Raw genomic sequence first — 25,852 nt, forward strand, 5'->3', positions numbered from 1 at the left:
TCCCAGTAAATTCATAACCTGTTTAATGACAGTTCAATTGCTTTACATGAAGGTTACAGCGTGCTCCATGTTTGTTTTCCATCACATGACACCTGCGATACAACGATGCCACAGACTTTTGTCACGCAGCTCTGGGAGGACCCTGTGCCCGAGCCAGTGCCCACGGATCACACACACTGACACATCACCTCAGCTGTGCCCTTTTCTCTCCTGAGCAGCAGGTGACAGTGACAGTAACACCCTGAGACACCTGCACACACCCACCTGCACACGCATACAACTGGGAGCCCCTGCCTGGCAGCAAGGCAGAGAAGGTGGCAGCACTGGGCTGACAGCGAGCTCAGGGTGAGCAGCCCGTTCCTGCCATGCTCTGCCACCAAACGTGTGGCCACAGAACAGCCCTGGCTGGCAATCACTAACCCTGGCTGGCAATCACTAACCCTGGCCTGGCAATCACTAACCCTGGCCTGGCAATCACCAGCCCCCCTGCCAAGTGCAGTAAGAGAAGCCACCACGAGCCAACCTCCTCCCAAGGCAGACAGAAAAGCGAGATGTACACACAAGATGCAGTTTGGGAGAGTCCTTGGCAAGAAGGGACAATAGTGGGGGACAGAGCAATGAGGAGCTACCCCTGCTGTGCAGCTGGGAGCACTGGGCAGTGGCTGCAGTGCCCAGCTGGCACTGCCCACCCCACAGCACTGCCACTCCCCCAAGCATCTTCTGGGACTCCTTGAAGTTCCCCCATCACAGGGGGAGAGGCAATTCCACTCCTGTGGAGTCCCAGGGCACTGGGGAACCCAAACATCACCACACTCACCATACACCCCAGCTGGGTGCCCTGCTCCCTCCTGCTCCAGAACGGGCTGAGCCCTCCTGTGCACCCCCAGCCCAAGCACCTCCACCCTCCCAGAGGAGAAAGCAGTGTGTCCTGGGGGTCTGCACAGTGCTATTTAGCAGGAGGCAATCCACAACAAGAAAACCCACAGCACAGCCACCAGCCTCCCCAGCCCCCCTGAACGGCCCTTTCCCCAGGTGATGACACCCACAACACACCATCTCTTCCTGCAGGTGACCCTCTACTTCAAACCCATTCCTCACTTGAATGATCCAACTTAATTTAACACCTCCGGAGTGCTTTGGGGTGCTCCCAACCCACGGTGATGTGGAACAGTGGCCACAAGTGGAACAAACAACACAAGACAGGCCCGGGGGTGACTTCAAACCATGCTTCACATCCCATGGCCAGAGCTACACTAAAGCAGTTGCACTCAAACAGTGTTTCAGAAACTCCACGGTAATTTAATTTTGGTGGCAAGTGAGACTGTGAGATGACAAAGGGGCCTGTGGGCCTCTGAGCTGCCAGGGGGCTCCCAGGACCAGCTCCTCACCAGTGGCTGCCAGTGTGTGTGACACAGGCACAGCAATGCCAGCCTGATCCCAGCACCAGCTCCTCACCAGTGGCTCCCAGTGTGTGTGACACAGGCACAGCACTGCCAGCCTGATCCCAGCACCAGCTCCTCACCAGTGGCTCCCAGTGTGTGTGACACAGGCACAGCAATGCCAGCCTGATCCCAGCACCAGCTCCTCACCAGTGGCTGCCAGTGTGTGTGTGACACAGGCACAGCAATGCCAGCCTGATCCCAGCACCAGCTCCTCACCAGTGACTCCCAGTGTGTGTGACACAGGCACGGGTGTGGTGGCACACGTGGTCCAGGCTGTACTGGCCTTCTCACACCTTGGCTCACCCTAAGGATACTGGTGGGACTGGGGACAGACAATCATATTCTTACCACCTGGTTTTAGGGAAAGAAGGGAGAGCAGACAAAATAACAAAGGAAAAAAAAGCAAGGGAAAGCATTACTTATTCAATCTACAGGGAGAAGACAAGTCTATATACACAGCCAGGGAATTGCACATGGGAACAGGAAGCAATGCTGGGAGAAGGCAGGAGGCAGGCAGGGCCTGGGCAGGCACAGGCACAGGTCAGATGGAACAGGCTGTGCAGCCTGACAGCTTCTCTTAAATTAAAAGCACCACACACACACACACAGAGCATTTGTGATACACCCCATGGGCTCCAATACCAGCCAGAACTCTCGTCCCACACAACCTAAAAACCCCAAACCACACACCAAAACTCAACAGCAGGGCCCTGTGTGGGACTTGGAGATAACAAAAAAGCAATGCTGCAGCCCTGCTTCAGGAGAACCTCTCTTCCAGCCAGAAGAGGCCCTGCTCACCCCAAAAATCATATCTTTAGGATTTATTTTTTTTCTCAAACACATCCCAACTGCTTTTGGCCTCATGGAGACTCCAGAGCAAGGCATCCACACAACAGCACCAAAGGAAGCTCCACATGCACAGGTGGTTGGGTGGGTTTCTTTTTTTATAAAGTCCTTGCTTCTGCTCTCTGGTAACTCCCAGGATCAGCCCAGAAGATGAAACAGCAACTGCAGAACTTCCCGAATCTGCTCCCTTAGAGGTGAAGCTTTTTCAAGTCTCCTCCAAAGTCTAGAGCCCCAAAGTGTATTTGTTCAGAGGCAGCTGTCAAGCATGCCCAAAAAAATCAAGCTGTCTTATGGAATGATCATGTCAAGTACTACAGTACCTGTTTGGGGAAAAAATGAAAAAAAAAAAAGGAAAATAGGCAGTTCTCCAGTTTCTTCCTGGAATGGGGATGCCAGGCTATGAACAAAGCCCTTAGATGCCCAGCCTGGAGCTGTGCCCCTCGCAGCAGCTGTACCGGAGCAGCCTGGCTGGCTCCTGCCTCCAGAGATGGCACTCTGGGACACAGAGCAGCACGTCAAACCCCTTCCCACAGCAGCAAGGACAGGCTCCTCTCTTGCAGGAGGCACACCATGGCAGGGGGGATGGCCTCAGTCCAGCCTCAATGGTCCATGTCACACGAGTCCTGCCCAGCACCATCCCGACGGCCGGAGGACGCAGGGTTAACATTGCCCTTGTACCCGTTTCCCTTAATGAAGGATGAATCCAATAACCTTTGGCAGTTCCCTCCCCTCCCCACCCCATCCCAAATACTGCCCAGCCCTGTGGGTCACAAGCACATATTTAATGAGCTGGGTCCTCCTGCAGTCCCACAGCTCTCCCTCCCCTTGGCTGGGCTCCGGAGGTCCATGCACGCCGAGGGAGTGGTCTGATCCTGGAATGTCAGGCTGTAGGTTCCCGGGGCACAGGGAGGGCATTTATCGTATCCTGGTGAAGAGGTTGAGCACAGATACAGACTCCTGACAAGGGAACACAAAGCAGGGGGTGAATAGCTGTTACTCCACATGCTTCTGGGTTGGTTTGTTTTTAACCTGGTATCTCTAGCTCAGGGCATGACTCCAGCTCACAAATCAAAGTCCAACACCATAAATATTCCCATGGGTTTCTTTCAAACGGTAGCATGTGCACAGCTGGTCAGAGTGCCATTCCCAGAGCGCTGCAGGCAGGTGTATCCCAGAGATGGCAAGAACTGGGGGACCCCCAGGATCAATGCCACCTTGCCCCAGTCCCTTCCTCCAAACCCCTCTGCCAGGGATCCAAGAAAGCTCTCAGAGCATCAGACACAATCTGCTTTTGGTTATGCCAAGTTATCACCGGCAGAATCCATGATCCCATTTTCATCCAAACCCCCATTTTGAGCAGTTCTGTAAAGAACCTGGGGATAATCATGGAATCACAGAATGGTTTGGGCCTCAAGGGGCCTTAAAATTCATCTCCTTCCACCCTCTGCCATGGGTTGCTCCAAGCCCTATCCAATCTGGTCTTGGATCTTCCAGGGATCCAGGGGCAGCCGCAGCTGCTCTAGGAAACTTGTGCCAGGGCCTCCCCACCCTCACAGGGAACAATTCCTTCCCAATATCCCATCTAAGCCTGTCCTCTGGCACTGGGAAGCCATTCTCCTTGTCCTGTCCCTCCAGGCCCTGGTGCAAAGTCCCTCTCCAGCTCTCCTGGAGCCCCTTTAGGCACTAGAAGGAGCTGTAAGGTCTCCCTGGAACCTTCTCTTCAGCAGGACACCCCCAGCTCTCCCAGCCTGCTGTCACCCGAGGGCTCAGCTGCTCTGCTGTGCTCAGCAGCACTGGACCAGCCTAGAGCGATGTTGTGTCACACCAGCCTTGGGCACAAAGGGCAACCTTTTACTTAAATCTCAGCAAAGTTGAATCCTTCACTGCCCCAGCCCTTGATCTGCATGAAGGGATCAGGCAGGAGGCAGCAGAGCAGAGCCAGTGTGGCCTGAGGTGCCCCAGGCAGCTGCCCCATGCCTGGCCTTACCTTTGTCGAGCGAGTTTTACTGAAGACGTTCCAGAAGCGTAAGGTTTCGTCTCCAGCTCCTGTGACAATGGCCTCCCCATCAGGGGACATTGCCTAAGGACAAGACAACAACCTTTAGCACCTGTCACATTTTTGAGGCTTGAAAACAAGACCTAGTTGGAATGCAGGAGAGATTTAACTGTCCTTCCTACACGTGGTAGAAGCCAGCTACCTCCACTTTCAGGTGCCTCAGCAGCCTCAGGGGCAATTTGGGCCCTGGCACCTTATGGTGCAGCTGTGGAACACATGGGGGGAGTGTTGTGGAAAGAATATTTGCGCTAAGAAATCCAAGCCATGTGTAACTGAGGCTGTTCCTCCCAGGATTACCAACCTGCCTGAAGGTAGGAAGATGATCTGACTGGATTTTCTGGCTGTATTGGTTGCTTACATTGGAATCTACCTCCCAAAACATTATCAGCATTTGTCAGCTCCACCATGAACTGCTGACACCACCATGTAACAGTAACAGCAGACATGAGATGGATCAGGATTACCCACAACAAATGTTTAATTCCCTGGGCAGCAGTCATCAGTGAAGAGGTGTGAAGTCCTCTGGGAGCAATGAGAGAAGCTTGTGTTCCATAAAATCACAGAATCCCAGAATGCTTTGGGTTGGAAGGGACCTTAAAACACATCTCATCCTGCTCCCTTCCACTGTCCCAGGCTGCTCCAAGCCCTGTCCAGCCTGGCCTTGGACACTTCCAGGGACCCACGGGCAGTCACAGCTGCTCTGGGCAATCTGTGCCAGGGCCTTCCCATCCTCACAGGAAGAATTTCTTCCCAGTATCCCATCTAACCCTGCCCTGTGTGAGTCTGAAGCCATTCCCCCTTGTCCTGCTATTCCAGATCTTTTTCTAAAGTCCCTCTACAGCTCTCCTGGAGCCTCTGAGGCACTGGAAGGTCTCCCTGGAGCCTTCTCTTCTCTAGGCTCAGAAGTTTTCTTAGAAGAAAACTCAGATGTTTCCTTAGGAGAATTTGGCAGGCTTTACTATCATTAACAAAGCCTCACATTTCCATAGCAGCAAATCCAAGTGTCCCTTGCAGGCACAGAAAATGTGTCAGAGTTTTGCACTGCTCATGGGGAGCGTTCACATTCCCGCCCAGGCAGCTTATGGTGCCACTGGCACTGCTGCTTTGGGTGCCAGCTGGGCACACCTAAGCCAGGTGAACAGCAGGAGCCACGGCCATCACTCACCAGGTACAGGACTCGGTAAGAGTGCCCTGTGAGCTTTGCTACTTGGGTCAGCGAGGGGTATTTCCAGACGAGGATCTGGTTCTGGGAGTATCCGTGGGTGCTCACCTGAAAGGGGAGAGGGGAACATGAATCATACAATCATGCAATTGTTAAGGCTGGAAAAGACCTCCAAGATCATCAAGTCCATCAGTCTACAGACTACACCACTGCTCTGGGCAGCCCATTCCAGTGCCTGACCACTATGAAGAAATTTAAACCTCCCCTGGTGCAACTTGAGGCCGTTTCTTCTTGTGCTTGTCACCTGGAAGAAGAGCCTGAATTCCACCTGGCTGCACTCTCCTGTTAGAGGAAGAGAAGGTGCCCCCTGAGTCTCTTTCTCTGCAGGCTGGATCCCCATAGCTGCTCCTCAATAGCCTTGTGCTCCAGTGCCTTCCCCAGCTCTGTTCCCTTCTCTGGACATGCTCCAGCCCTCACCGTCTTTCTTGTTGTGAGGGGCTCAAAACTGACCCCAGCACCTGAGGTGCCTCAGCAGTGCCCAGAACAGGGGGGCAGTCACTGCCCTGGTCCTGCTGGCCACACCCTGGTTGGTACAAGCCGGGATGCCCTTGGCCTCCTTGCCTACCTGGGCACACCTGGCTCATGCTGCCCACACTCCCCAGCACAGGGAAGGACTCACCAGCTCGTTGGCGTGTTTGGACCAGGCCAGGTTGCACACCTGGGAGCCGGTGTCGATGCACTGCAGGGGCTGTCCTGTCAGCGTGTTCCAGAAGCGGATGCAGCGGTCGGCTGTGCCCCCCCCTGAGGCCAGCAGCCCGTGCTGGTGTGGGGACCAGGCAATGGCCTTGACTGCTGCCAGGTGCTCTGTGTATTGCTGGACAGGACTCAGGCTGGAGTGATTCCAGACAAGGAGCTGGCAGAGAGAAGAGACATGATCAAACCTGTGCTTCAGTCATGTGTCCACTACACCCATGAGGCACAAGGGAACTGATGAGGCCAGTTGGGCAACAAGCTGACTTCCCATAGCTCTGCTCAGACATGCACAGCTCCACTCTGCACTTCACAGAATCATGGAATGGCTTGGGTTGGTTCAAGCTCATTTAGTTCAAATCCCTGCCAAGGGCAGAGACACCCTTTAGTAGACGAGGCTGCTCTCAGTCCCATCTGACCTTCAGGGATGGGGCAGTCACACCCACCCTGACACCACACTCAGCTGAGGAGTGTCCTACCCCCAGGCCATGTGGCAGGAACAGGCCCTAAGATAAGGGAATAAATCTAAAGAAGTGACACTGAAGGGGGCCTCAGACCCTGCTGTTGTCTTTCTGGCTGTATCATTCCAGAACACACCCAGAAATCTGCTCAGCTCATTAGGAGTTATTCTGAGCAGGAGGAACTCAGTCCAACCATGCTGTCACACAGGCACTGGGCACATTCCCTACCTAGCAACCCGTTCCAAAGGGCTTGGAACCTGCTTTTTTGTGACAGATGCTTCTCCCATATGGTGCTCAGTGAGCTGCAAGCCTGTGCTCCAGGTATGAGAACTCACAGAGCTCTACCTCAGCTTCCTGCTGCATACAAACATTACTGCAACAAACGTGACCATACACTACCCAAACAAAGCCAGGAAGGGCAGCTTAGCAGTGGCTTTGTTGAGCTCAACCCCCTGAGCCAAGCTAGAGATTTAATTAGCCAAATACAGAAACAAAATTAAACTTGCCTTTCTCATTTTATTAGGAAGAGAAGACTGAGTAGAAGCTTAGCATGATTTATGTTTGGTCATGGTCCAACAACCAAAACAAAAGTCCTTTTCAGAGAGGCCACACATCCTTAAAGAATCACTGAACCATTAAGGTTGGAAAAGACCTTTAAGATCGAGTCCAACCTTTGACCTAATCCCATCGTGCCCAGCAAACCATATTGCATATCCACTTGTTTTTTGAACACTTCCAGGAATGGCAACTCCCCCACTGCTCTGGGCAGCCTGTTCCAATGCTTAACCACTCTAACAGTGAAGAAATTTTTCCGTAAGCACAGAATCATACAATGGCTTGGACTGGAGGGGGCCTCAAAGCCCATCTAGTTCCATCCTTTGCAATGGGAAGGAACACCTTCAACTAGACCAGGTTGCAGCACATCCTGTCCAGCCTGGTTGTGAACACCTCCAATGATATAATAACATCCAACCTGACAACATTTCCCCTCGCCCTAGAAAGAAAGGGGTGTGCCATTTCCCATGACCCCCTGGAAGGAATGTACCTTATTATCGTTGCCTCCAGAGGCCAGGAGCTGGTGGTCCGTGGACCATTTGAGCCCACAGACCTCCTGCCTGTGTCCCTGGAGCCGGCGCTCCGACTGCAGGGGCGGCGTGCGGATGTCGCGCTGCAGGATCATCCTGTCCCGGCTCCCGGACGACAGCTGGTCCGCGTTCCACGCCAGGGCGCCTGCACCACCAGGGACAGAACCTCAGAGGTGCCTCAGGAGCCACTGAGGCTGCAGAACACCTCTGAGGTCACCAAGTCCAACCCTCAACTCAGCACCACTGTGACGGTGTTCACAGCGGCTCTTGGATGAGGGAGTCAGATCTTCGTCGCTTCCATGTTTCAGAAGACTTATTATTTTATGATATATATTACATTAAAACTATACTAAAAGAATAGAAGAAAGGATTTCATCAGAAGGCTAGCTACGAATAGAATAGCAAAGAATGAAAACAAAGGTTTGTGGCTCGGCTCTCTGTCTGAGCCAGCTGGGCTGTGATTGGCCATTAATTAGAAAAAACCAACATGGGACAATCACAGATCCACCTGTTGCATCCCACAGCAGCAGATAATCAATATTTACATTTTGTTCCTGAGGCCTCTCAACTTCTCAGGAGGAAAAATCTTAAGGAAAGGATTTTCCATAAAAATGTCTGTGACACACCACCGCCACGTTCACCACCAAACCATGTCCTTGAGTGCCACATCCCCATGACTTTTAAACACTTTTCAGGCATGATGACTTCACCACTGCCTGAGGCAGCCAGTTCCCATGATTTGTAACCCTTTCTGTGAAGAAATTTTCCCAATATCTAATCTTAACCTCCTGTAGCACAAGCTTGAGGGCACACCCTCTCATCCCTGGGAGCACAGCCCAACCCCCACCTGGCTCTACCCTCCTGTCAGGAGCTGTGCAGAGCCACAAGGTCCCCCTGAGCCTCCTTTTCTCCATATTGAGCCCCTCCAGCTCCCTCAGTTGCTTTTGGTGCTTCAGTCTCTTCCCCAGGTCTGTTCCCTTCTATGGACATGCTCCAGCCCCTCAAAGTCTTTCTTGTTGTGAGAGATCTAAAACTGACTCCAGGGTTCAAGGGGGGACCTCAGCAGTGCTCAGCACAGAGGGATGGTCACTGCCCTGGTCCTGCTGGCCACATTATCAAGTCCAACCTTTCCAGTCCTGCAGCAGTTGGTAAGCAAAATGCAGCCATCAGAGCTGCCAGGGTTTAAAAAAAAGACCCTAACAAACCTCAAAGCACTCCTTGCAGGCCTCCTTTACATCCACTCTCTGGAGTCCTACATCAGGGCACAAATAGAGGTTCCCTGAAAAAACTGACTGCTGGTATTACCAACCTCACTTCACAGTGCAGTAAAGCACAGAAACATCTTGGAATGTGCATGGATTTCCCAAATCTCGCCCCAGAGCTTAGATTCACAACATCTCTGAGTAGAAAAAACCAGCCCTCCAAAAAAGGGAACTGGAAATCTCAGTGTGAAGCTGCCAGCAGAGCTGAAACTGGAAGCCAGCAGCAGCGAAGAGATGTTGTAACCAAACCCAAAAAGCCTCAAGCAAGGAGGAAACACCTGCTGCAACACCCAACCACCATCACACCGAGATCAGAACAGCAGAGTTATGAGATGATAATATTTTGAACCTGCTCAAGAGGACAGCAGGGGATAAATATCAAACCTGGTACTCTGAGTTCCCTATTTCCAGCAGATCCCTGGCTAACAAAGTTCCATCAGGAAGAAGTGACCCCTCAGAACCCTCTGCTTCCCCACTCCTTACCAACTCTGGCTGTGTGTCCCTCCAGCATGGAGAGCTTCTTTCCTGCAGCTGCATCCCAGATCTGTACAAAGCCCTTGTGAGTGCCAACGGCCACCAAGTTTCCCTGCACAAACAGAGAGCCAGGATCAGCACAGCCAGGAAGCACAGGCAGAAAACTGAAAGTTGAGGAGAAGACTTGACATAAATCCCACAGGATGGAAAGCATCCAGAGTTCTTCCATTTGACATGTTTTTCCCTACTGAGAGGCCCAAGCAGCCTGTCTGGAATATATTTATTGTAACATTTTATTGTCAAGAGCTGAAGAAACAAACTGGCTCCTTCTCCCTCCCACTCCTCTTAGCAACGCCTGGAGAACCTCAAGATACAAGAGGCTGCTCTCCATCCCCTCCCTTTTAGCAGAGAAAAACCAGCTCAGGGAGCTAACTACAGCTATGATGACAATGCCTATGTGCCCCATGTGCCAGCTGTCCCTGGTGACAGTGTCATACTGACCCGCTCTGACCAGCCCACGGAGGTCACGGAATCGCCTTCCACAGAGAGGTCGCACAGCCGCGTCACCTTCAGAGAGAGGAACGGGGTAAGGGACGTGCCTTTGTCACACTGGCTGTCCCACAAACCACAGCTGTGCTTGGGATAGAGCGTGACAAGTGCTGAAGCCCTCACACAGCACATTCCATAGCCCTAGAATGCTGGAAAAACCCTACATCAAGGGGCAATTCAATCTTCAGACGCTCATGACCATTACCTGGCTCGTACAAGCACTCCACAGGTAAACACAAGTCCCAAGGCCAACGCTGAGGACGTTAAGAGAGGACCAGTCCACCAGGTTCAGGTAGAAGTCGTCCTGCAGCTCTGGGGCATCCAGCACTTTGAAAGGAATCTTGGAGATTTTCCGAGTTGGTTTTCGAGGTGATCTTAGCAGCTTCTGACTGTTTACAAAAACAGATAAAAAAACAATTACAGGAATCTGCACATCACAGCAGATGGGAGGCACAGGTGCAGCCACTCTTTATAGAGCACTCTGAAGTTTCTATAGAAATGCAGACACAAAAAGGCTGCACAACCCTTTTTCAGCAGCAAGACTGGAAAGAATTAGGTTCTGCTCCTACAAAGGAGCTATGAAGTAAATTGATTACTGAGAGCTGACCAAGACATGTCAAGCACACAGACAGGGTGGGCATCGGAAGACATTCTCAGAATTTGTTTTATTTACTATCTCTCCAGATTTCCAAACCAAATTCACATTTATTTTAGAGCTTCAGGCAGAAGTCCTAGAGAACCTCACTGAACCCTCTGTCCCCTCTATCCCAGCCCTTCCCTTCTTTTAGTTTGCAGAGGATCAGTGTTACCTTTTGTTGCTGACAGGAGACAGGGAATAGGGTGAGACCTCGTTGCCATCATCCGGGCTGGAGCGTTTTGTGCTGAGTGAGTACTGCATAAAGAAACACCAGGTGAGGACCCTGCTATGCCCGAGGCCTGGGGCATCACTACCAACGTGCACTGGTGCCAAGCTAATTCCAACATCCACTGTTTCCTTTCCCAGGTGCTCCAAAACCATACAAAACCCCTCAGCAACACTCCAAGTCCAACAGCCTGATTTGGCCACTCACCACGCTGCCCAAAAGCCTGGCTCACACAGCTCTCCTGCCAGCACAAACACGGGAAGCACACTGCTTGCTGCACACTCAGGTTCCCTTTGCAGGCCACATTTGCTCTCAACAGTTTATCTCAGCCAAGCCCCAACACCAACTCACTGCAGAGCAGCCTGGCAGAGCCCTGTGCCCCACACACAACCCCCACTGGTGCTAATGCAAGTAACCAACTCACAGTGAAGAGGGATTTCTTCTCTGGGGTGGATGGCTGCAGCCTCCTGTCCTCTGTCTGGGGGTCCTGCACCTTCTCAATCCCTGCTCCCAAGAGTTCATTCTTCAGCAAGGCAGAGTAGGCAAGGCCATCTGTAAACCCAAACAGGCACAGAGCAGAGAGCTCAGAGCAGGAATAGCAGGGAGTATCAGGATCATGTGTGCCTGACCTGGAGAAGGGAAGGCTCCAGGGAGACCTTAGAGCTCCTTCCAGGGCCTAAAGGAGCTCCAGGAGAGCTGGAGAGAGACTTGGGACAGGACCTGGAGGGACAGGACAAGGGGGAATGATTTCCCACTGCCAGAGGGCAGGGATGCATGGGATCTTGGGCAGGAATTGTTCCTTGTGAGGGTGGGCAGGCCCTGGCACAGGGTGCCCAGAGCAGCTGGGGCTGCCCCTGGATCCCTGGCAGTGCCCAAGGCCAGGCTGGACAGGGCTGGGAGCAGCCTGGGACAGTGGGAGGTGTCCCTGCCATGGAGGGGTGGAAGGAGAGAGGCTTTAAGGTCCCTTCCAACCCAAACCAGTCTGGGATTCTACAACTTGTACTCTCACAGAGTCTCTTAATAAGCCTGGGCCCCCCATTTAGAATCAAGATGTGTAGCAAGTTTCCCCTCCTTTCACTCCATCAGGAAAGTGATTTCATGACACAATAAACCAAGGCATAGACTCAGCCTCTTGCATCCAGACACCCATCAAAAGCAGTGAGCTGGTACTCACTCATGATGTGGGCATTTCCCAAAACACCAGCATGAGTTTTGGCATAAGCATGAGAGTGCCAGCATGGCCTTAACCTCCCCAGCAGTTTGCACTCAGAGCTCTGGGCACTGCCAGGCAGTAGAAGGGTGATCTCACCTTTGCCAGTGTCTGATGTAGCATCCTTTGCTTTTCTGTTTTGGCTTGGTGATTTTTCATTTTCCTGAAATGGAGAAATATGCCATCACCATAGAGAAACCTGAGGGTGTGTGGTGAAACAGCAACTGCAGGGAGCATGGGGTTTGAGAACACACTCAGTGGAACTCTTTGTGGGGCAGCAGAAGAGCATGGTGCAGAAGGTAAGCAGAGCAATCATGTCAGCCATAACAAAAGGTACCGCTCCCTTGGTTCCAAGGCTGAGCTGCAGGAGAAGGGAGCAAAACTTACATTTATTCTGTGGAAGTTGATGCTCCAGTTGGCCCCAGCTCTTGAGGGAATGAATCTGTCACCATGCTTACTAGGAGAAGACATTGGAGAATTGGAAGGTGTCAAGGTTCTTCTTATCTCTGCTACCTGAATTAAAGAAAAAAAGACATTGACCTTACCCTTGTCAAGCCCCAGAGTTGGTTAGTTTGTTAGGCCTCAATTTTTTTATGGTACACCTGTAGTTGCTGAGTTTATGTATTAAAAAGGTATCACTGAACTCCACAAAAATATCTTCACCCCTTTTTGCAACCTGAACTGAGGTCATATATTCAAAAGCTCTCTTAAAGTGAAGCTATTTGGGTATTCATAGAACAGCTGAGGAGTTCACACCTGCTCACAACCAAACAAAAGACTGTGGTTTGCTTTGAGGAGGTGCCAGGCCTCTCAAAAGCTCCAGGAAAACAGTCACAAGTGAGACAGACAACAGAGCAGTGAGCCCGAGCCCATGTGTACTCACACAAGGCATTGTGTTCTCGTTCTGTATGTTGATTTGCCGTAGGAGACGTCTCTCATAGTCCTGATCCATGGTGGGAATGGCTGCAGAGATCAGCCAGCTCAGGAATTTCTGTCTGTGAAGTCCAAGCAGTAACTCGTGTGCTGCAACAGACAGGAGAGAACAACAAAATGTTACACTGCTCCCTGCTGAAACAGCCTCTCCAAAGTCTCCTAAGCCTGTTCTTTGAACTTGAGACCACTTTTCCTATGCAGAGCATTGGCGCCAAACTTGTGTGACACTGAAGAATGCAGGCAGCCAGAATTTTGTGTCTGACAGGACCTCACCCCACCTGGAGCAGGGACTGCCCTGGGCCCTGCAGCACAATTTGGCAATCCTTCAGAACATGGGCACGAAGACTCCAGGAACCTGCAGCCTGTCCTGTGCAGGCACTGGCACTGCACAGAGAGGTGTGGCTGCCCCATTCATAGCAGTGTTCAAGGCCAGGTTGGATGAGCTTGGTGTACTGAAGGTGTCCCTGCCCATGGCAGGGGGTGGAATGAGATGGGCTTTAAGGTAATTTCCAACCTAAAACACTGTGGGATTCTGTGATCCCACTGCTCAGGTCAGGGGCACAGGAGCAGTGCTGGAGGTGGGATGCTTTTAGCCATGTCAGAAGTACTGCAGACTTTTACCACCACCCACTGGAGGAACACACGAGGCACACTAGGCATCTAGTAGTCCCAGTGAACATTCCATGTCTGATGCCTGCACTATCCCAAATCCTCCTCCTGGCTGGCACAAAGCTTGTTCACTCATACAATCTATAAGCAACACTAACATCGTTTAAGCACATATTTTAAGCATATCTTTTAGGACAGGACTGCTTCATAGCTGAGATTTGCCTGGTAAATTAACATGTGCATCAATAAAAAATAGATGAGCTGACACTTGCGTGAGAATACACAGCCACAACCCTTGCCAAGCCCCAAGGGCAGAGAGCAGCACCCCCAGGGTCCAGCCTTACCCATCACACACCTGGAGTGCCTTGTCCACAGCTGACATGGGCACAAAAACACCAGAGGAGACATCAAGTTGGTCTTTCAACCCTAGATAAACATATCCAAAGGCAAAGGTACACCTAACACATAAGCAAATTCCCACAACACACAGGTATCTGGAGGCTGTGCAGAACAAAAAGGGATTTTCATTCCTGTTATTGCATAAACATTTATGGCACCTGGCCAGAGTCCCAGCTGCACAAATGGAGGCGCCTTGAGATATAAACCTGTGGTAAAATCCCTGAGGCAACTGCACACAAAGCTGGGCTGGGAGGAGGCTGCCCAAGGAGCAGCTGCACTGCCCCACTGAGGACAGCCCTGCACAGCCCCACTCAGGACAGCCCTGCACTGCTCCCACAGGAGCCACAGACCTGCCCAGGGCTCAGCAGTTCAAAACTGGGGCGAGTCAGGAGCTGCCAGGGGTGCAGCAGCACACGCTGCAGTTCAGTAAGATGTGATGAACTTTCACAATACTCTGTGAAATAAGCTTGAAAACAAGGCAGAGCACACAGAGCTGATGGCCCTGCACCTCAGAAAGGTACAGCAAATGGGGTGATATCAAGGTGGTGACCACTGGGGTTCCACAGGGCTCAACCTTAGGGCCAGCTCTCTCAAATGTCTTTGTAAGTGACTTGGGGGCCGGACTGGAAGGTCCTGAGGGGGTTTGCTAGGGAGGAACTGCTGACATTCTCAAGGGCAGGGAGGACACACAGAGAGACCCTGACAAATGTGAGGAGTGGGAAATCCCCAGCCATGTGGTGTTTGACAGGGCAAGTGTTGGATCCAGCCCTGGGATGGGGCAGCCCTGGGTGCAGGGACAGCCTGGGAATGAGAGGCTGGAGAGCAGCGCCCTGGGAAGGGCCCTGGGGGTCCTGGTCAGTGCAAGTTGGATCTGAGTCACTGCTGGGTCCTGGCAGCCCCAAGGGCCACCCTGTGCTGGGGGCACCAGGCCCAGGGAGGGATTGTCCCACTCTGCTCTGCCCTGGGGCAGCCTCAGCTCCAGTGCTGGGGGCGCTTTGGGCACCACGAGATCAGAAGGATCCAGAGCTGTTGGAGAGTGCCCAGAGGAGGGACACGGAGCTGGGGAAGGGCTGAGGAGCAGCTGAGGGCACTTGGCTCGTTCAGCTGCAGCCCAGGAGACTGAGGGGAGGCTCCTCGGGGGCTGCAGCTCCTCCCCAGGGCAGGCACAGGGGCAGGGGCTGAGCTCTGCTCTGGCACAGGGACAGGAGCCCAGCAAGGGCTGCAGCTGTGCCAGGCCTTGGCATGGAGCTCAGGGCAAGGTTCTGCCCCCCGAGGCTGCTGGGCACTGCCCAGGCTGCCCAGGGAATGGTGCCAAGGCTGCCAGAGCTGCAGGAGCTCCCGGGGCTGCTCAGGGTGGGGGTGTTGGGGTGGCTGTGCAGGGATGGGGCTGCACTGATCATTCCTGTGGGTCCCTCCCAGCTCAGGAGATCCTGTGGTTCTTTGAGCTATGCCATTTTTCAGTACCAAAACTTGGACTTTTTACAAATGCTAAAATGCTTTTCTTCCTTAACATTAAGCATGCCAACACTTTTACAGGAGCATCCCTGAAATAGACAGTCAAGCTGGTTCTGATCACACCTGCTTACCTCTACCACCTCCTCCCCCAAGCTTTTCTCTTTTTTAATTTAACACATTACTCCCATATGTTCTTTCAGCGTCAAAACTGGAGAAAGCTCCCAAATTTAACAGAGATCAGCTTCCACCAAATGAAGCAGAGTCAGAGACGACATAATTGCAGTGAAAAGTTAGAAAAGTCTGTGATGCTATTAATAAAGCAGATTTAGAAAATAAAAATTAGTGCATGCCATATCAAACACTCTCACTCGTTTTGAAGTTTACTTACCACCACCCTCACCGACCCACAAGCTACCAAATGTGTGTCTCAAATGAAACAGTCCAACAAAATGCCCCCTCCCCCCTTTTCTTTTTTTGGGGTGTTGTTGTTTTAACACCATGAGTAAGAGAGCTCAGCCTGCAGAACCCACACGAGGAGCGTGATCAGCCAGGGAACACCACACATTTGAAGCGTCCTCCCAAAATGGCTCAGCACAGCATTCGTGAGATCCAGATCCAGTTACACAGCAAAGAGACATTTTAAATTCTGCATCTGAAACACATTTGACTGTCGAGCTTTCCAGTTCCCATCTGCCCAAATTTCACCTACAACTTTCACTGAGAAACACAGCACAGATTGTTCAACACAGAGACTGCAGAGGCAGAACACAGCAGTGAATGTTCAGCACCTGAACAGTGAGATGTTTTCACCCTAAAACCTGTGCCACTAACGAGGCCAGGGAGCACCTCTGGTTTGTGGGATGCTCTTGCTGTCTCTAAATTTGTCCGTGGGAAGTGAGTGGAAGTGAGTCCATTTCCCCCAAATCAGGTACAAAAGGCTTTGCCAGAAGGACTTGGGGTGAGAGCTGCTGGACATGAGCTGGTGTGTGCCCAGGTGGGCACGGAGCCATGGCCCATGGCTGGTGTGAGGCACAGTGTGGCCAGCAGGAGCAGGGCAGTGACCATCCCGTGTGCTGGGCACTGCTGAGGCCCCACTCACACCCTGGTGACAGCTCTGAGCCTCTCACAAGAGGGCTGGAACACGTCTGGAGAAGAATGGAGCTGGGGAAGGGGCCGGAACACCAGGAACAGCTGAAGGGAAGCTCAGCCTGGAGACAAAAGAGGTTCAGGGGAGACATTCTTGCTCTCCACAACTCCCTGACAGGAGAGTGCAGGTGGGGGTCGGGCTCTGCCCCCAGGGAACAAGGGACAGGACAGGAGGAAACAGCCTCAAGCTGTGCTAGGGGAGGCTTGGGTGGGACATCAGGAGGAATTTCTTCATGGAAAGCATGATCCAACACTGGCACAGGCTGCCCAGGGCAGTGGTGGAACCCCCATGCCTGCAGGGATTTAACAACTGTGTGGATGTGGCACTTGGGGACATGGCTTAGGGGTGACCTTAGCAGTGCTGGGGGATGCTTTGAGTTATGTTAGAGGCCTTTTCCAAACGGAATGGTTCTGCAAGCCAATGATATGTGGGTTTGAAGTTCCCTTTAAGCTGAAGAAATAAAAGATCTGGAGGAGCTACATGTGTTACATATTCTTCAGACACCATTTTGTCACTAATTATGCAGTTTATGCTTGGAGAAGAAAGGTGGAATTTCGTGGAAGGGTTTGGATTCTGTGAGAAGAATCTGTATTCTGACTTTATGTTTGTCATGCACCTTCTGTCCTGTCTCTGAATTGGCTGCATTCTCTCACAGCTCATTACCTTCAGAACAATACTTGCAGGCAGAGTTAGGGTGCTGAACAAGTGCCTTTTGTTCTTTTTATTGACCCAACCTTCATGCATTCAAACACAAAAGTGTTTTTTCTTGGTATGGCATGTTTTTAATAAGTCAACATGCAGAACACCAGGCCTGGCAGGGAAACAAGGGCAGTAATTTTGCAAAATTATTTCTGTGGTTTGAGGCAGGCTGTACCTGTTTGGATTCTCCAGCACACACTGAAGGAGGTGTAAGAGATGCAGGTTGGTTCTGTCAACTCAGACATGCTCTGCTCAAGCAGTTCAAGAGCTGGATGATTCCTGACCCTTTTTTATTCCACAAATTGTTCATCTGCCTTCTCTTCTGGAAGGTATTTGGGTGGGTAAGTGTTTAACACAAGAAGGGCTGATGAAAGTGAGAGACTTGGAATACCAAAGACAGGATGTAAATGTAAATGTAGATGTAAAGCTGAATATATTTCCTAATTTACACTGGGCCAAAGAGGAGGGGTAAAGGATGCCTTGGTAACTTAAATACCATCAATGTTATGTTGATGCTTTATTTTGAACCATCTCAAGTCTGAAAATGGTTGCCTGGAGCTTTTCTTACTAGGAAGTCCTAAATAGACCCCAAATTTATAGTCAGCAGGTGCCTACCCACACCCAGAGATGCTGCCTGCTCTTTGGGCCTGTGTTAAATGGCAGAGGCTTTAAGGTAAAAACACATCACTACTCAGGTGTTGAATGTTTCCAAGCTCTCTGGAATGGTCCCATCATTTGCTAAGGAGAAAACTAAACAAGTACTTAGTCCTCCAAGTTATGACCAGCAGGCTCAAAATCAAACCTGGATGTCCTGCTTCCCCACATCCAAAATATTCATCTTTTGATTTGACTAAACCAAATCACAGTACTTGCAAATCAATAAGGCAAAGCCCTCAGCTGGCAGCAGAAGTGGCAGTTCCTCTATCCCTGGCAGCCTCCTCATGCCAGCTCCAGGTACTGACCATCTAAAAAACCTAACCTGGCCCCAAAGGGTTGATAGGTCTGGCTGGTTTAGAAGGCATCTCCTCCTCCTCAGCCTGGAGTACTGCAGACTATTACCAGTTATGGATTCCTTTAGAGGCTTTTGAACAAGCAGTAAGGGAAAAGAGTTAAAAAATACCACCACCACCAAAAGCCAGGCCATAGGTTTGAGCTGTGTAACAGTCAAGACTATCAGGAATGCATTAATGCCAAGGCTTCACAGGACAGCCTCTGGGAATGAGCAAAATAAAAATACTCTGTGCTTGGCCAAGCTCAGGCAGAGCTTGTCCACATTTAACCCACAGGAACATTACACCAACCAAGCACACCTTTCCAGGAACTGGCCTCCCTCCAAATCAGCAACAGCACCAAAAGTTAAAGTTGTGTGTTTTACCAATATTTAGCTTTTCAAAGTTACAAGGATATAATTTGTTACCCAGCAATTTATTAGGGTATAGTGTGAGAAGCATTTATTAAATCAGCTATTTACCCCTATGCAATGGGAGCAGCTAAAGCTTTATTTCAACACCAACTACAACTTTTGCTGCCTTGCCCTCATCAAGGAAGCACATTCACAGCTTTGTATGACAGAGATCACACTAATGACAAGTAAAAATTACTCAGTGTTATGGTGTCAGATGGGATCTTCACCATTTGTCCTCACACTCCTGAAGATGCAACACACCACCAAAATCCAGGATGCTGGAACATGGCAAGAGCCATCACACCACAGCAGTATTCTTCAGAGCACAGGATGTAGGTGACTGCTCTTCACTGAAGGTCCTGCAAAATTCCACATTGTTCTGCCTTTCCAGAGCATCTTGCTGAGCACCTCCTGCCCTGGGCACTCAAACACCTTTATGCACTCACTGCCCTCAGCCCTACAGTGCCCCTGTTCCAAAAGTGCCAACTCTTAGTGACCAGCAATACACACAAACTGAACTGCAGCTTCATTTGAAAGCAGAGGGTTCAAGGGCAGAGCCACAACACTGACTGCATCTCCTGCCTGCACTCAGGCACTCAGTCTGGGACAGGAGTACAGAAGCTGGAGATGTAAGTGAAATGCACAGTGATCTGTGCCTCCCTTCACTTCCCACAGCAGAAAACATCTCTCCTTCCTCACAGGCAGAAAATATTCCCCCTTCCTCACAGGCACAGGCCCAACCTGCAATCCAGATCAGAGGTGACAAACATTTGACCTTCTGTACCTCCACCTGCACTCACAGACAAGCTTCAAGACTTTCCACAGCCCTCCATGATAACTTCAGAAGCTCAGGTAAAGCTTCACCTCCACCATCCCAAAGTGATGCACAATCCCACCACAATGACAGAGAAACTCTGACTAGCACACCACAAAAATTTAGGGCACTCAGCTGGCCGAGGCTGCAGGAAGCCTGCAGGAGCCAAGGATGCAATGCTCATGACACAGAGCTCTGCTTGTGGCCTGGACTGTCACGAGCCAGCAGAAACTCGGGCTTGTAAGACCTTCAGGAAACAGCAAAATCTGTCTTTGGAAGGGTCTTTAGCAAAGATCAACACTGGCAGCACTAATCACAGAATCCCAGACTGGTTTGGGCTTGAAGGCACCTTAAACCTCATCTTCTTTCACCCCCTGCCATGGCAGGGACACCTCCCACTGTCCTAGGCTGCTCCAAGCCCTGTCCAGCCTGGCCGTGGGCACTGCCAGGGATCCAGGGGCAGCCCCAGCTGCTCTGGGCACCCTGTGCCAGGGCCTGCCCACCCTCACAAGGGACAATTTCTTCCTAATGTCTAATAAATCTTCTCAATACACCATTACAAACCCAAGAGGTTTTCACCAGGATTTTTGTATATGTAACAGTTGCTCTTAAATGCAAGTAAGTGCTCCTCGAAGAGGCCACTCCACAAAGCCCATGAGGAACATGACACTTGCTGCCCCTCACACAGATGATGTTCAGGCATCACCATTGCTTTCAGTACAGATGTTTTTTCTAAATCCCTTTTTTCTCCACAGCTAAAAGAAAAATAAAAAGTGAAGATGATAGTCAAGTCTGTACTCCACAGACCAGGCTATTTTCAACCTTTCAACTAAAACTCAAATACAAGAGATGGCAACTACAGCAATCAGAACCAGCAGCTGCCCCACTGGTGCAGCCACACAGCAGCCAGGCCCCTCACTGAGGGGTTCCAAATTTGCCTCAGCCAGATTTTAATAAGTCAGGAGAATTATAGGGTTGCTATTTTACCTTCATAAATGACGTTTTCATTCAATACACATCCCACTGCAGCTTACCATTGTCTCTTGGCAGCACAGAGCTCATCCAAGCAGACATGACAACCACGCACTCAGCAGGGGATTTCTCAGAAAATCACCACTATTAAGCCTCCTTTTTATTGCTTGCAGGTGGTGATTATTTCACCTTTTCACCATGATGCTGTGTAAATAAGAGGGACACACTTGTTCCCAGGGAATACAAAATACAGCATGAAGCCCTCAGCAGCACAGGAAGCCTTGCTCTGGGAAACAAAGCACCACACACGGGGTCACTCTGATGGCACCTCTTGCCCGTGGGCCAAAAGGGCCCTAATTAACAGGAAGTCTCCTTAAAGAGCTTTATCTGCTACAAAAGCAAAACAAACAGGAGGCAGCAGCAGGAACACTCCTGTTTCAGAGGTGCAGTAATTGGCCAAGGCACCTGGTGAAGCAGCACCTGCAGCCCTGGCTGTGCTGGCTGGGGATGCTGCAGGGGCTGGGGTGAAGAGCAGGCTCAGCTCCAGCAGATCTGGCCTGAGAAACACCAAGTGCTGAGCGAGTTCTGCTCTGAGAAACACCAAGTGCTGAGCGAGTTCTGCTCTGAGAAACACCAAGTGCTGAGCGAGTTCTGCTCTGAGAAACACCAAGTGCTGAGCGAGTTCTGCTGCTTCCATGTGCCAATGGAAGAGGCTCCTGCTGGTCCCCGTGTGCTCAGGCAGCACAGCCCAGAGCCCCATCCCTTCTGCAGGGGCTGGGGGCTCATTCCTGCACTGGGGAAGGGGCTGGGTGTGATTTCCCCAAGGTACTTCTTGCCAAGGAAAGGACGTGTACAAATCTTACAATGTTCTGCTTTGAGATTTCATCTCAGTGCAGGACATAAGCAGTGCCAAACACATGTCTCTGACAAAGCAGGGCCTGATCAAACCCCACAGTTGTCTCCACACTGCCTGGCCCCCAGAACTCCCCTTAGATACAGAAGCTGAGCTCTGGTAGTTGCTGGCCTCCAGAGAGGGACAGTTACAGCCACAGCACTTCTGTTTCCACCCTCACCTGGAGGCAGTTTTCCCCACACAAACATTTTGTACAAGTCACTGGACAGACGGGAGAAACAAAGGCTCTGCTTTCAACCAGTGACACCTATTTTGGTAATCACCTAGAAGACATTGACTTATTTGATTATTCTGTGTAGATTCAAAGAATCATTTAGGTTGAAAAAGCCCTCTAAGACCAGAGTCCAACTGTTGCCCCAGCACTGTCAAGGCCACCACTAACCATGCCCCAGGTGCCAGATCCACATGTCTGGTAAATCCCTGCAGGGATGGGAACTCCAGCACTGCCCTGCACAGCCCAGTGTTACAGGGAATCACAGGGTGGGACAGGTTGGAAGGAACACAGAGATCATCTGGTCCCACCTCATCCCTGAACACATGGCACAGGATTGTGTCCAGACACTTCTGGAGTATCTCCAGTGAGGGACACTGCACTCCTTCCCTGGCAGCCTGTTCCAATGCTCAGTCACTGCACAGGGAAGTTCTTCCTCAAATTCAGATGGAACTTCCTGGCTATGAGTTCCTGCCCCTTCCTCTTGTCCCACTGCTGGGCCCCACAGAGCAGAGCCTGCTCTCTGCTCTGAGCCCTCCCTGCAGGCACTGAGACAGGATGAGGGCTGAGGTTCCCTCCCAAGGCTGAACAGACACAGCTCACTGAGCCTTTCCTGAAGACAGAGATGCTCCAGTCCCTTCAGCATCTCTGCAGCATTCACTGGAGGACCTGCACATCCCTCGTGTCCAGAACTGGACACAGCACTCCAGATCTGCCTCAGCAGGATCAGCTCCCTGGCACTGCCCTTCCCAAAGCACAGCAGGATCCCCCTGGCCCTGGCACACCTGGCTGCCCAGGACCAGCCTGCTGTCCACAGCACACCCAGGGCTCTCTGCAGCTGCCCCAGCAGCTCAGAACAGCCTGCACTGGGGTCACTCCTGCCCAGGTGAGGATCCTGCACCTGCCCTTGCTGAAGGTCTGACAGTTCCTTCCTGCCCTGCCCTCCAGCCTGTCCAGGCCCCTCTGCAGGGCTGCACAGCTCTGGGGGCATTGGCCACTGCTCCTGCTCTGTGTCAGCAGCTCAGGAGGCACCAACTCCTTCATGCAACCACTGATGGACGAGTGAAACAACACTGGGCACAGGACTGAACCTGGGGGCTGAGAAAAAGGAAGTAGGGATGGACAGAGTGAAGTACTTGGATCTTAGGGAAGTTTTTAAATAAATTTTTACATGTCAGTCACTCCAGACTCAAAGAGGACTGACTTATGAGCAGAAAAAAGGACAAGAAAAGGCTACAGAGTCTGCATTTTATAATAACTTACAGAACCTTCATGGCTTTTTGTTTGCTTATGTTTAGTAGTTTCTATTCTCTGTCTAAGCACATTTTTCATACGGCTACTGACTTTAATAACATTCAGTTTTCCTTCAAAAAATCCACAGAAAACTGGTGTCCAATTATCTTGTACTTCCCAGTGGGTAAAGACAGCTGAAAGCAGCAGTTTTAGAGATACACACCCTGGTGAGGCTTCCAGTAAAGGAGAAGTCAGTGCTCTATAAGCAAAGATTAAAAATTCCCCAGCAGCCCTGTCCACAGAGCTTCACTGAAAGGTCAGGCATCCAAACCTCTGCTTCATCAGAACACCTCAAGTACTAAAGGTGCAATGGTGTCCTGGTCAAACTCCAAACATAAACCACAGAATTTACAAAACATGACAGCCTCAGTCAACAGTCCCACAAATCTCTGCTTCTGTATTATAATAATACAACCAAAATCAGACTAACACGAGATTACAGAATCCCACAATGGTTTGGGCTTGAAGGGACCTTAAACCTCATCCCATTCCATCCCTGCCATGGCAGGGACACCTCCCACTGTCCCAGGCTGCTCCAAGCCCTGCCCAGCCTGGCCCTGGATCCAGAGGCAGCCCCAGCTGCTCTGGGCACCCTGTGCCAGGGCCTGCCCACCCTGCCAGGGAACAATTCCTGCCCAATATCCCATCTAACCCTGCCTTCTCTAAGTGGGAAGCCATTCCCTCTTCTCCTGTCCCTCCAGGCTCTTGCACAGAGTCTCTCCTTCTTTTTTGTCGGCTCCTTCAGGTTCTAGAAGTCTGCAGTGAGGTTTTGTTGCACACAGCACAACTGCTCTCTGAAGAAGCTTCAGCACAAAATACTGGGGTGTAATCATTAAATACACACAGGAAGAATCAGCACCTCACAAAAAAATGGGCACAAAGCCTTCAAGAGAGCTACAAATCAAGAGAAAACAATCCTCCATGCCATGAACCCAACAACACCTTCCCGAGGTGACGCCAATGTGACCTGACCAAACCTCCCTGCCCCAGCAGAACCTTCTCACCACCTGAGGACCTTCAGTTCAGGCTGATCCTGCACACAAATCCCACGTGCAAACTGTCACCAACAGGTTACAAACACCCTGAGGAAACACACAGCGATAACGAGCTCCCCCGGACCCATCGGGTGGGCAGGGGCACATCCACCGAGCTGTAGTAAACAACAGACTGCTGGCCGAAGTTCCTGCTGCTGCTTGGCAGCTCCACACCACTGAAATCTCTGTCACCGTTTGTGTTATCAACTTGATCAGGAACCCAGACTTAATCCAGGCTCCGTTTTTTGCGTCTTTCCCCCGCGGGCGAGGACACACGGACCGAGCGAAGGGCTCACACCGCGAGCTCCCAGGTGCTCTGCACAGCCCCGGCCCCGGCTGCAGGTGCGGGATGCCCGTTACCAAACACACCGGAGCGTTGGGGCTCACCGGCCCCGCCGTGACGGGGCACAGCCCGCCTGGGCCCGCAGGAACCGGCACGGACCGGGCCCATCCCCGGCCGCAACGGGCGGGGAGGGAGAAGCGGGGCTGCTCGGGCACCGGCTGCCGAGGGACAGAGGGAAGGAGAAAGGGACTAAAGGAGGCAAGGCAGCCCCAGCCCCGCCTGGCCCGGCCCCTCCAACCAGCCCGGCCCGGCCCGGCCCACAGGCCCGAGCCCCCGGGGGAAAGTGCGGCGCCCAAGGCTGCCGCAGGCCCCCCGCCTCGCCGTGCCGTGCCACGCTCCGCACCGTGCCCCGGGCGCTGCCCCGGCCGTACCTGCTCCGGTGCCGGTGCCACCAGCCGGCCCGGCCCGGCCCAGCTCCGCCTCCTCCGTCAGCACCCGCCGGCCCCGCCGCTGCACAACATGGCGGCCGCCCCCGCCCCCGCGCGGGGCACGACGGGAGCGCGCCCCGCCCGCCGCTTCGAACACACACAGGAAGCGGCGGCGCGCGGCGCCATGGCAACGGCCCCGCTGACGTCACCGCCGGGACATGACGTCACGGCCGGCCCCGGTGTCCGTGTGTCTGTCCCTGCTGGGGCGCTGAGGGGCCCTGGGAGTCCTTAAGGAGGCCCTCGGGGGGTTCCTTCGGTCGCTGGGTGTGTGTTTGTGTGTTCTTGGGTGCTTGAGGGAATTCTCTTGGTCCTTGAGGGGCTTTAGGAGCGCGTCTGGATCCCGGGAAAGGACTCAGCGTGTCCCTGAGGGGCTCCCTGAGTCCTTAACGGAGTGCTTGGGTCTTTGGGGGGCTCCTTAGTGGGAGTTTCTTGGTCCCTGCAGGGGTTCTCTGGGGAAGGGTTTTGGGTCCTTAAGGGGCCTCTTGGGTTCTTGGGGGTTGTTCCTGGCCCCTCCAGAGGGCCTGGGATTCCTGTGCCCCCAGACATTGTCTGTGACTCAGTGTAGGACCCCCCAGAGTGGCTGTGCCTCCCCCATTCCTGCTCTCTGGTCCCCATTGCTCTTCCCAGAGAGGCGTGGGGTGAGTGGGGGAAGCCAGCTGTGTGTCCAACCCCTCCTGGGAGGGCACTGGGGCAGGGGTGGCTGCTCAGCCCCACATGGCCTGGGAGGAGCTGGGGCAGGTGCTGCAGGAGGACTCTTGGCCCTGTGCCCTTCTCAGCACTGCTGGAACCCCCCAGTTCCTGCCCATGCCCACAGAGGGGGCCCGGGGTGCCTGTGAGGGGCAGAGGGTGCCTCCCCCCAGACTGCTCTGGTGACACCAGTGACCATCTCACTGTTACCCTGCACAGGACAGCCACCCATTCTGGCCCTACTGCAGCAATATAGCGAGCTGCATGCAATCCCTGATATTAACCTTGGACTCCTGGGTTATCAATCATGCAGCTCAGCCTCCCATAACAATCAAGTCTCTCTTTAAGGC

General features: G+C 52.2%; 1 protein-coding gene across 1 annotated transcript; it reads right to left on the reverse strand.

Moving 5' to 3' along the window:
• FZR1 (fizzy and cell division cycle 20 related 1) lies at nt 1-24,831 on the reverse strand. The gene is made up of 14 exons (XM_058040927.1): nt 24,759-24,831; nt 13,044-13,183; nt 12,548-12,673; nt 12,260-12,323; nt 11,375-11,502; nt 10,897-10,979; nt 10,293-10,476; nt 10,040-10,105; nt 9,548-9,650; nt 7,763-7,947; nt 6,186-6,419; nt 5,510-5,614; nt 4,276-4,368; nt 1-3,245 (listed from the first exon to the last, which is right to left on the reverse strand). The coding sequence occupies exons 2-14, from the start codon at nt 13,110-13,112 to the stop codon at nt 3,204-3,206; spliced, it is 1,482 nt and encodes a 493-aa protein (XP_057896910.1). The 5' UTR covers nt 13,113-13,183; nt 24,759-24,831; the 3' UTR covers nt 1-3,203.
• Nucleotides 24,832-25,852: the final 1,021 nt, after the last annotated feature.

Source organism: Melospiza georgiana, chromosome 26 (assembly GCF_028018845.1).
Source record: "Melospiza georgiana isolate bMelGeo1 chromosome 26, bMelGeo1.pri, whole genome shotgun sequence".
Taxonomy (NCBI): domain Eukaryota; kingdom Metazoa; phylum Chordata; class Aves; order Passeriformes; family Passerellidae; genus Melospiza; species Melospiza georgiana.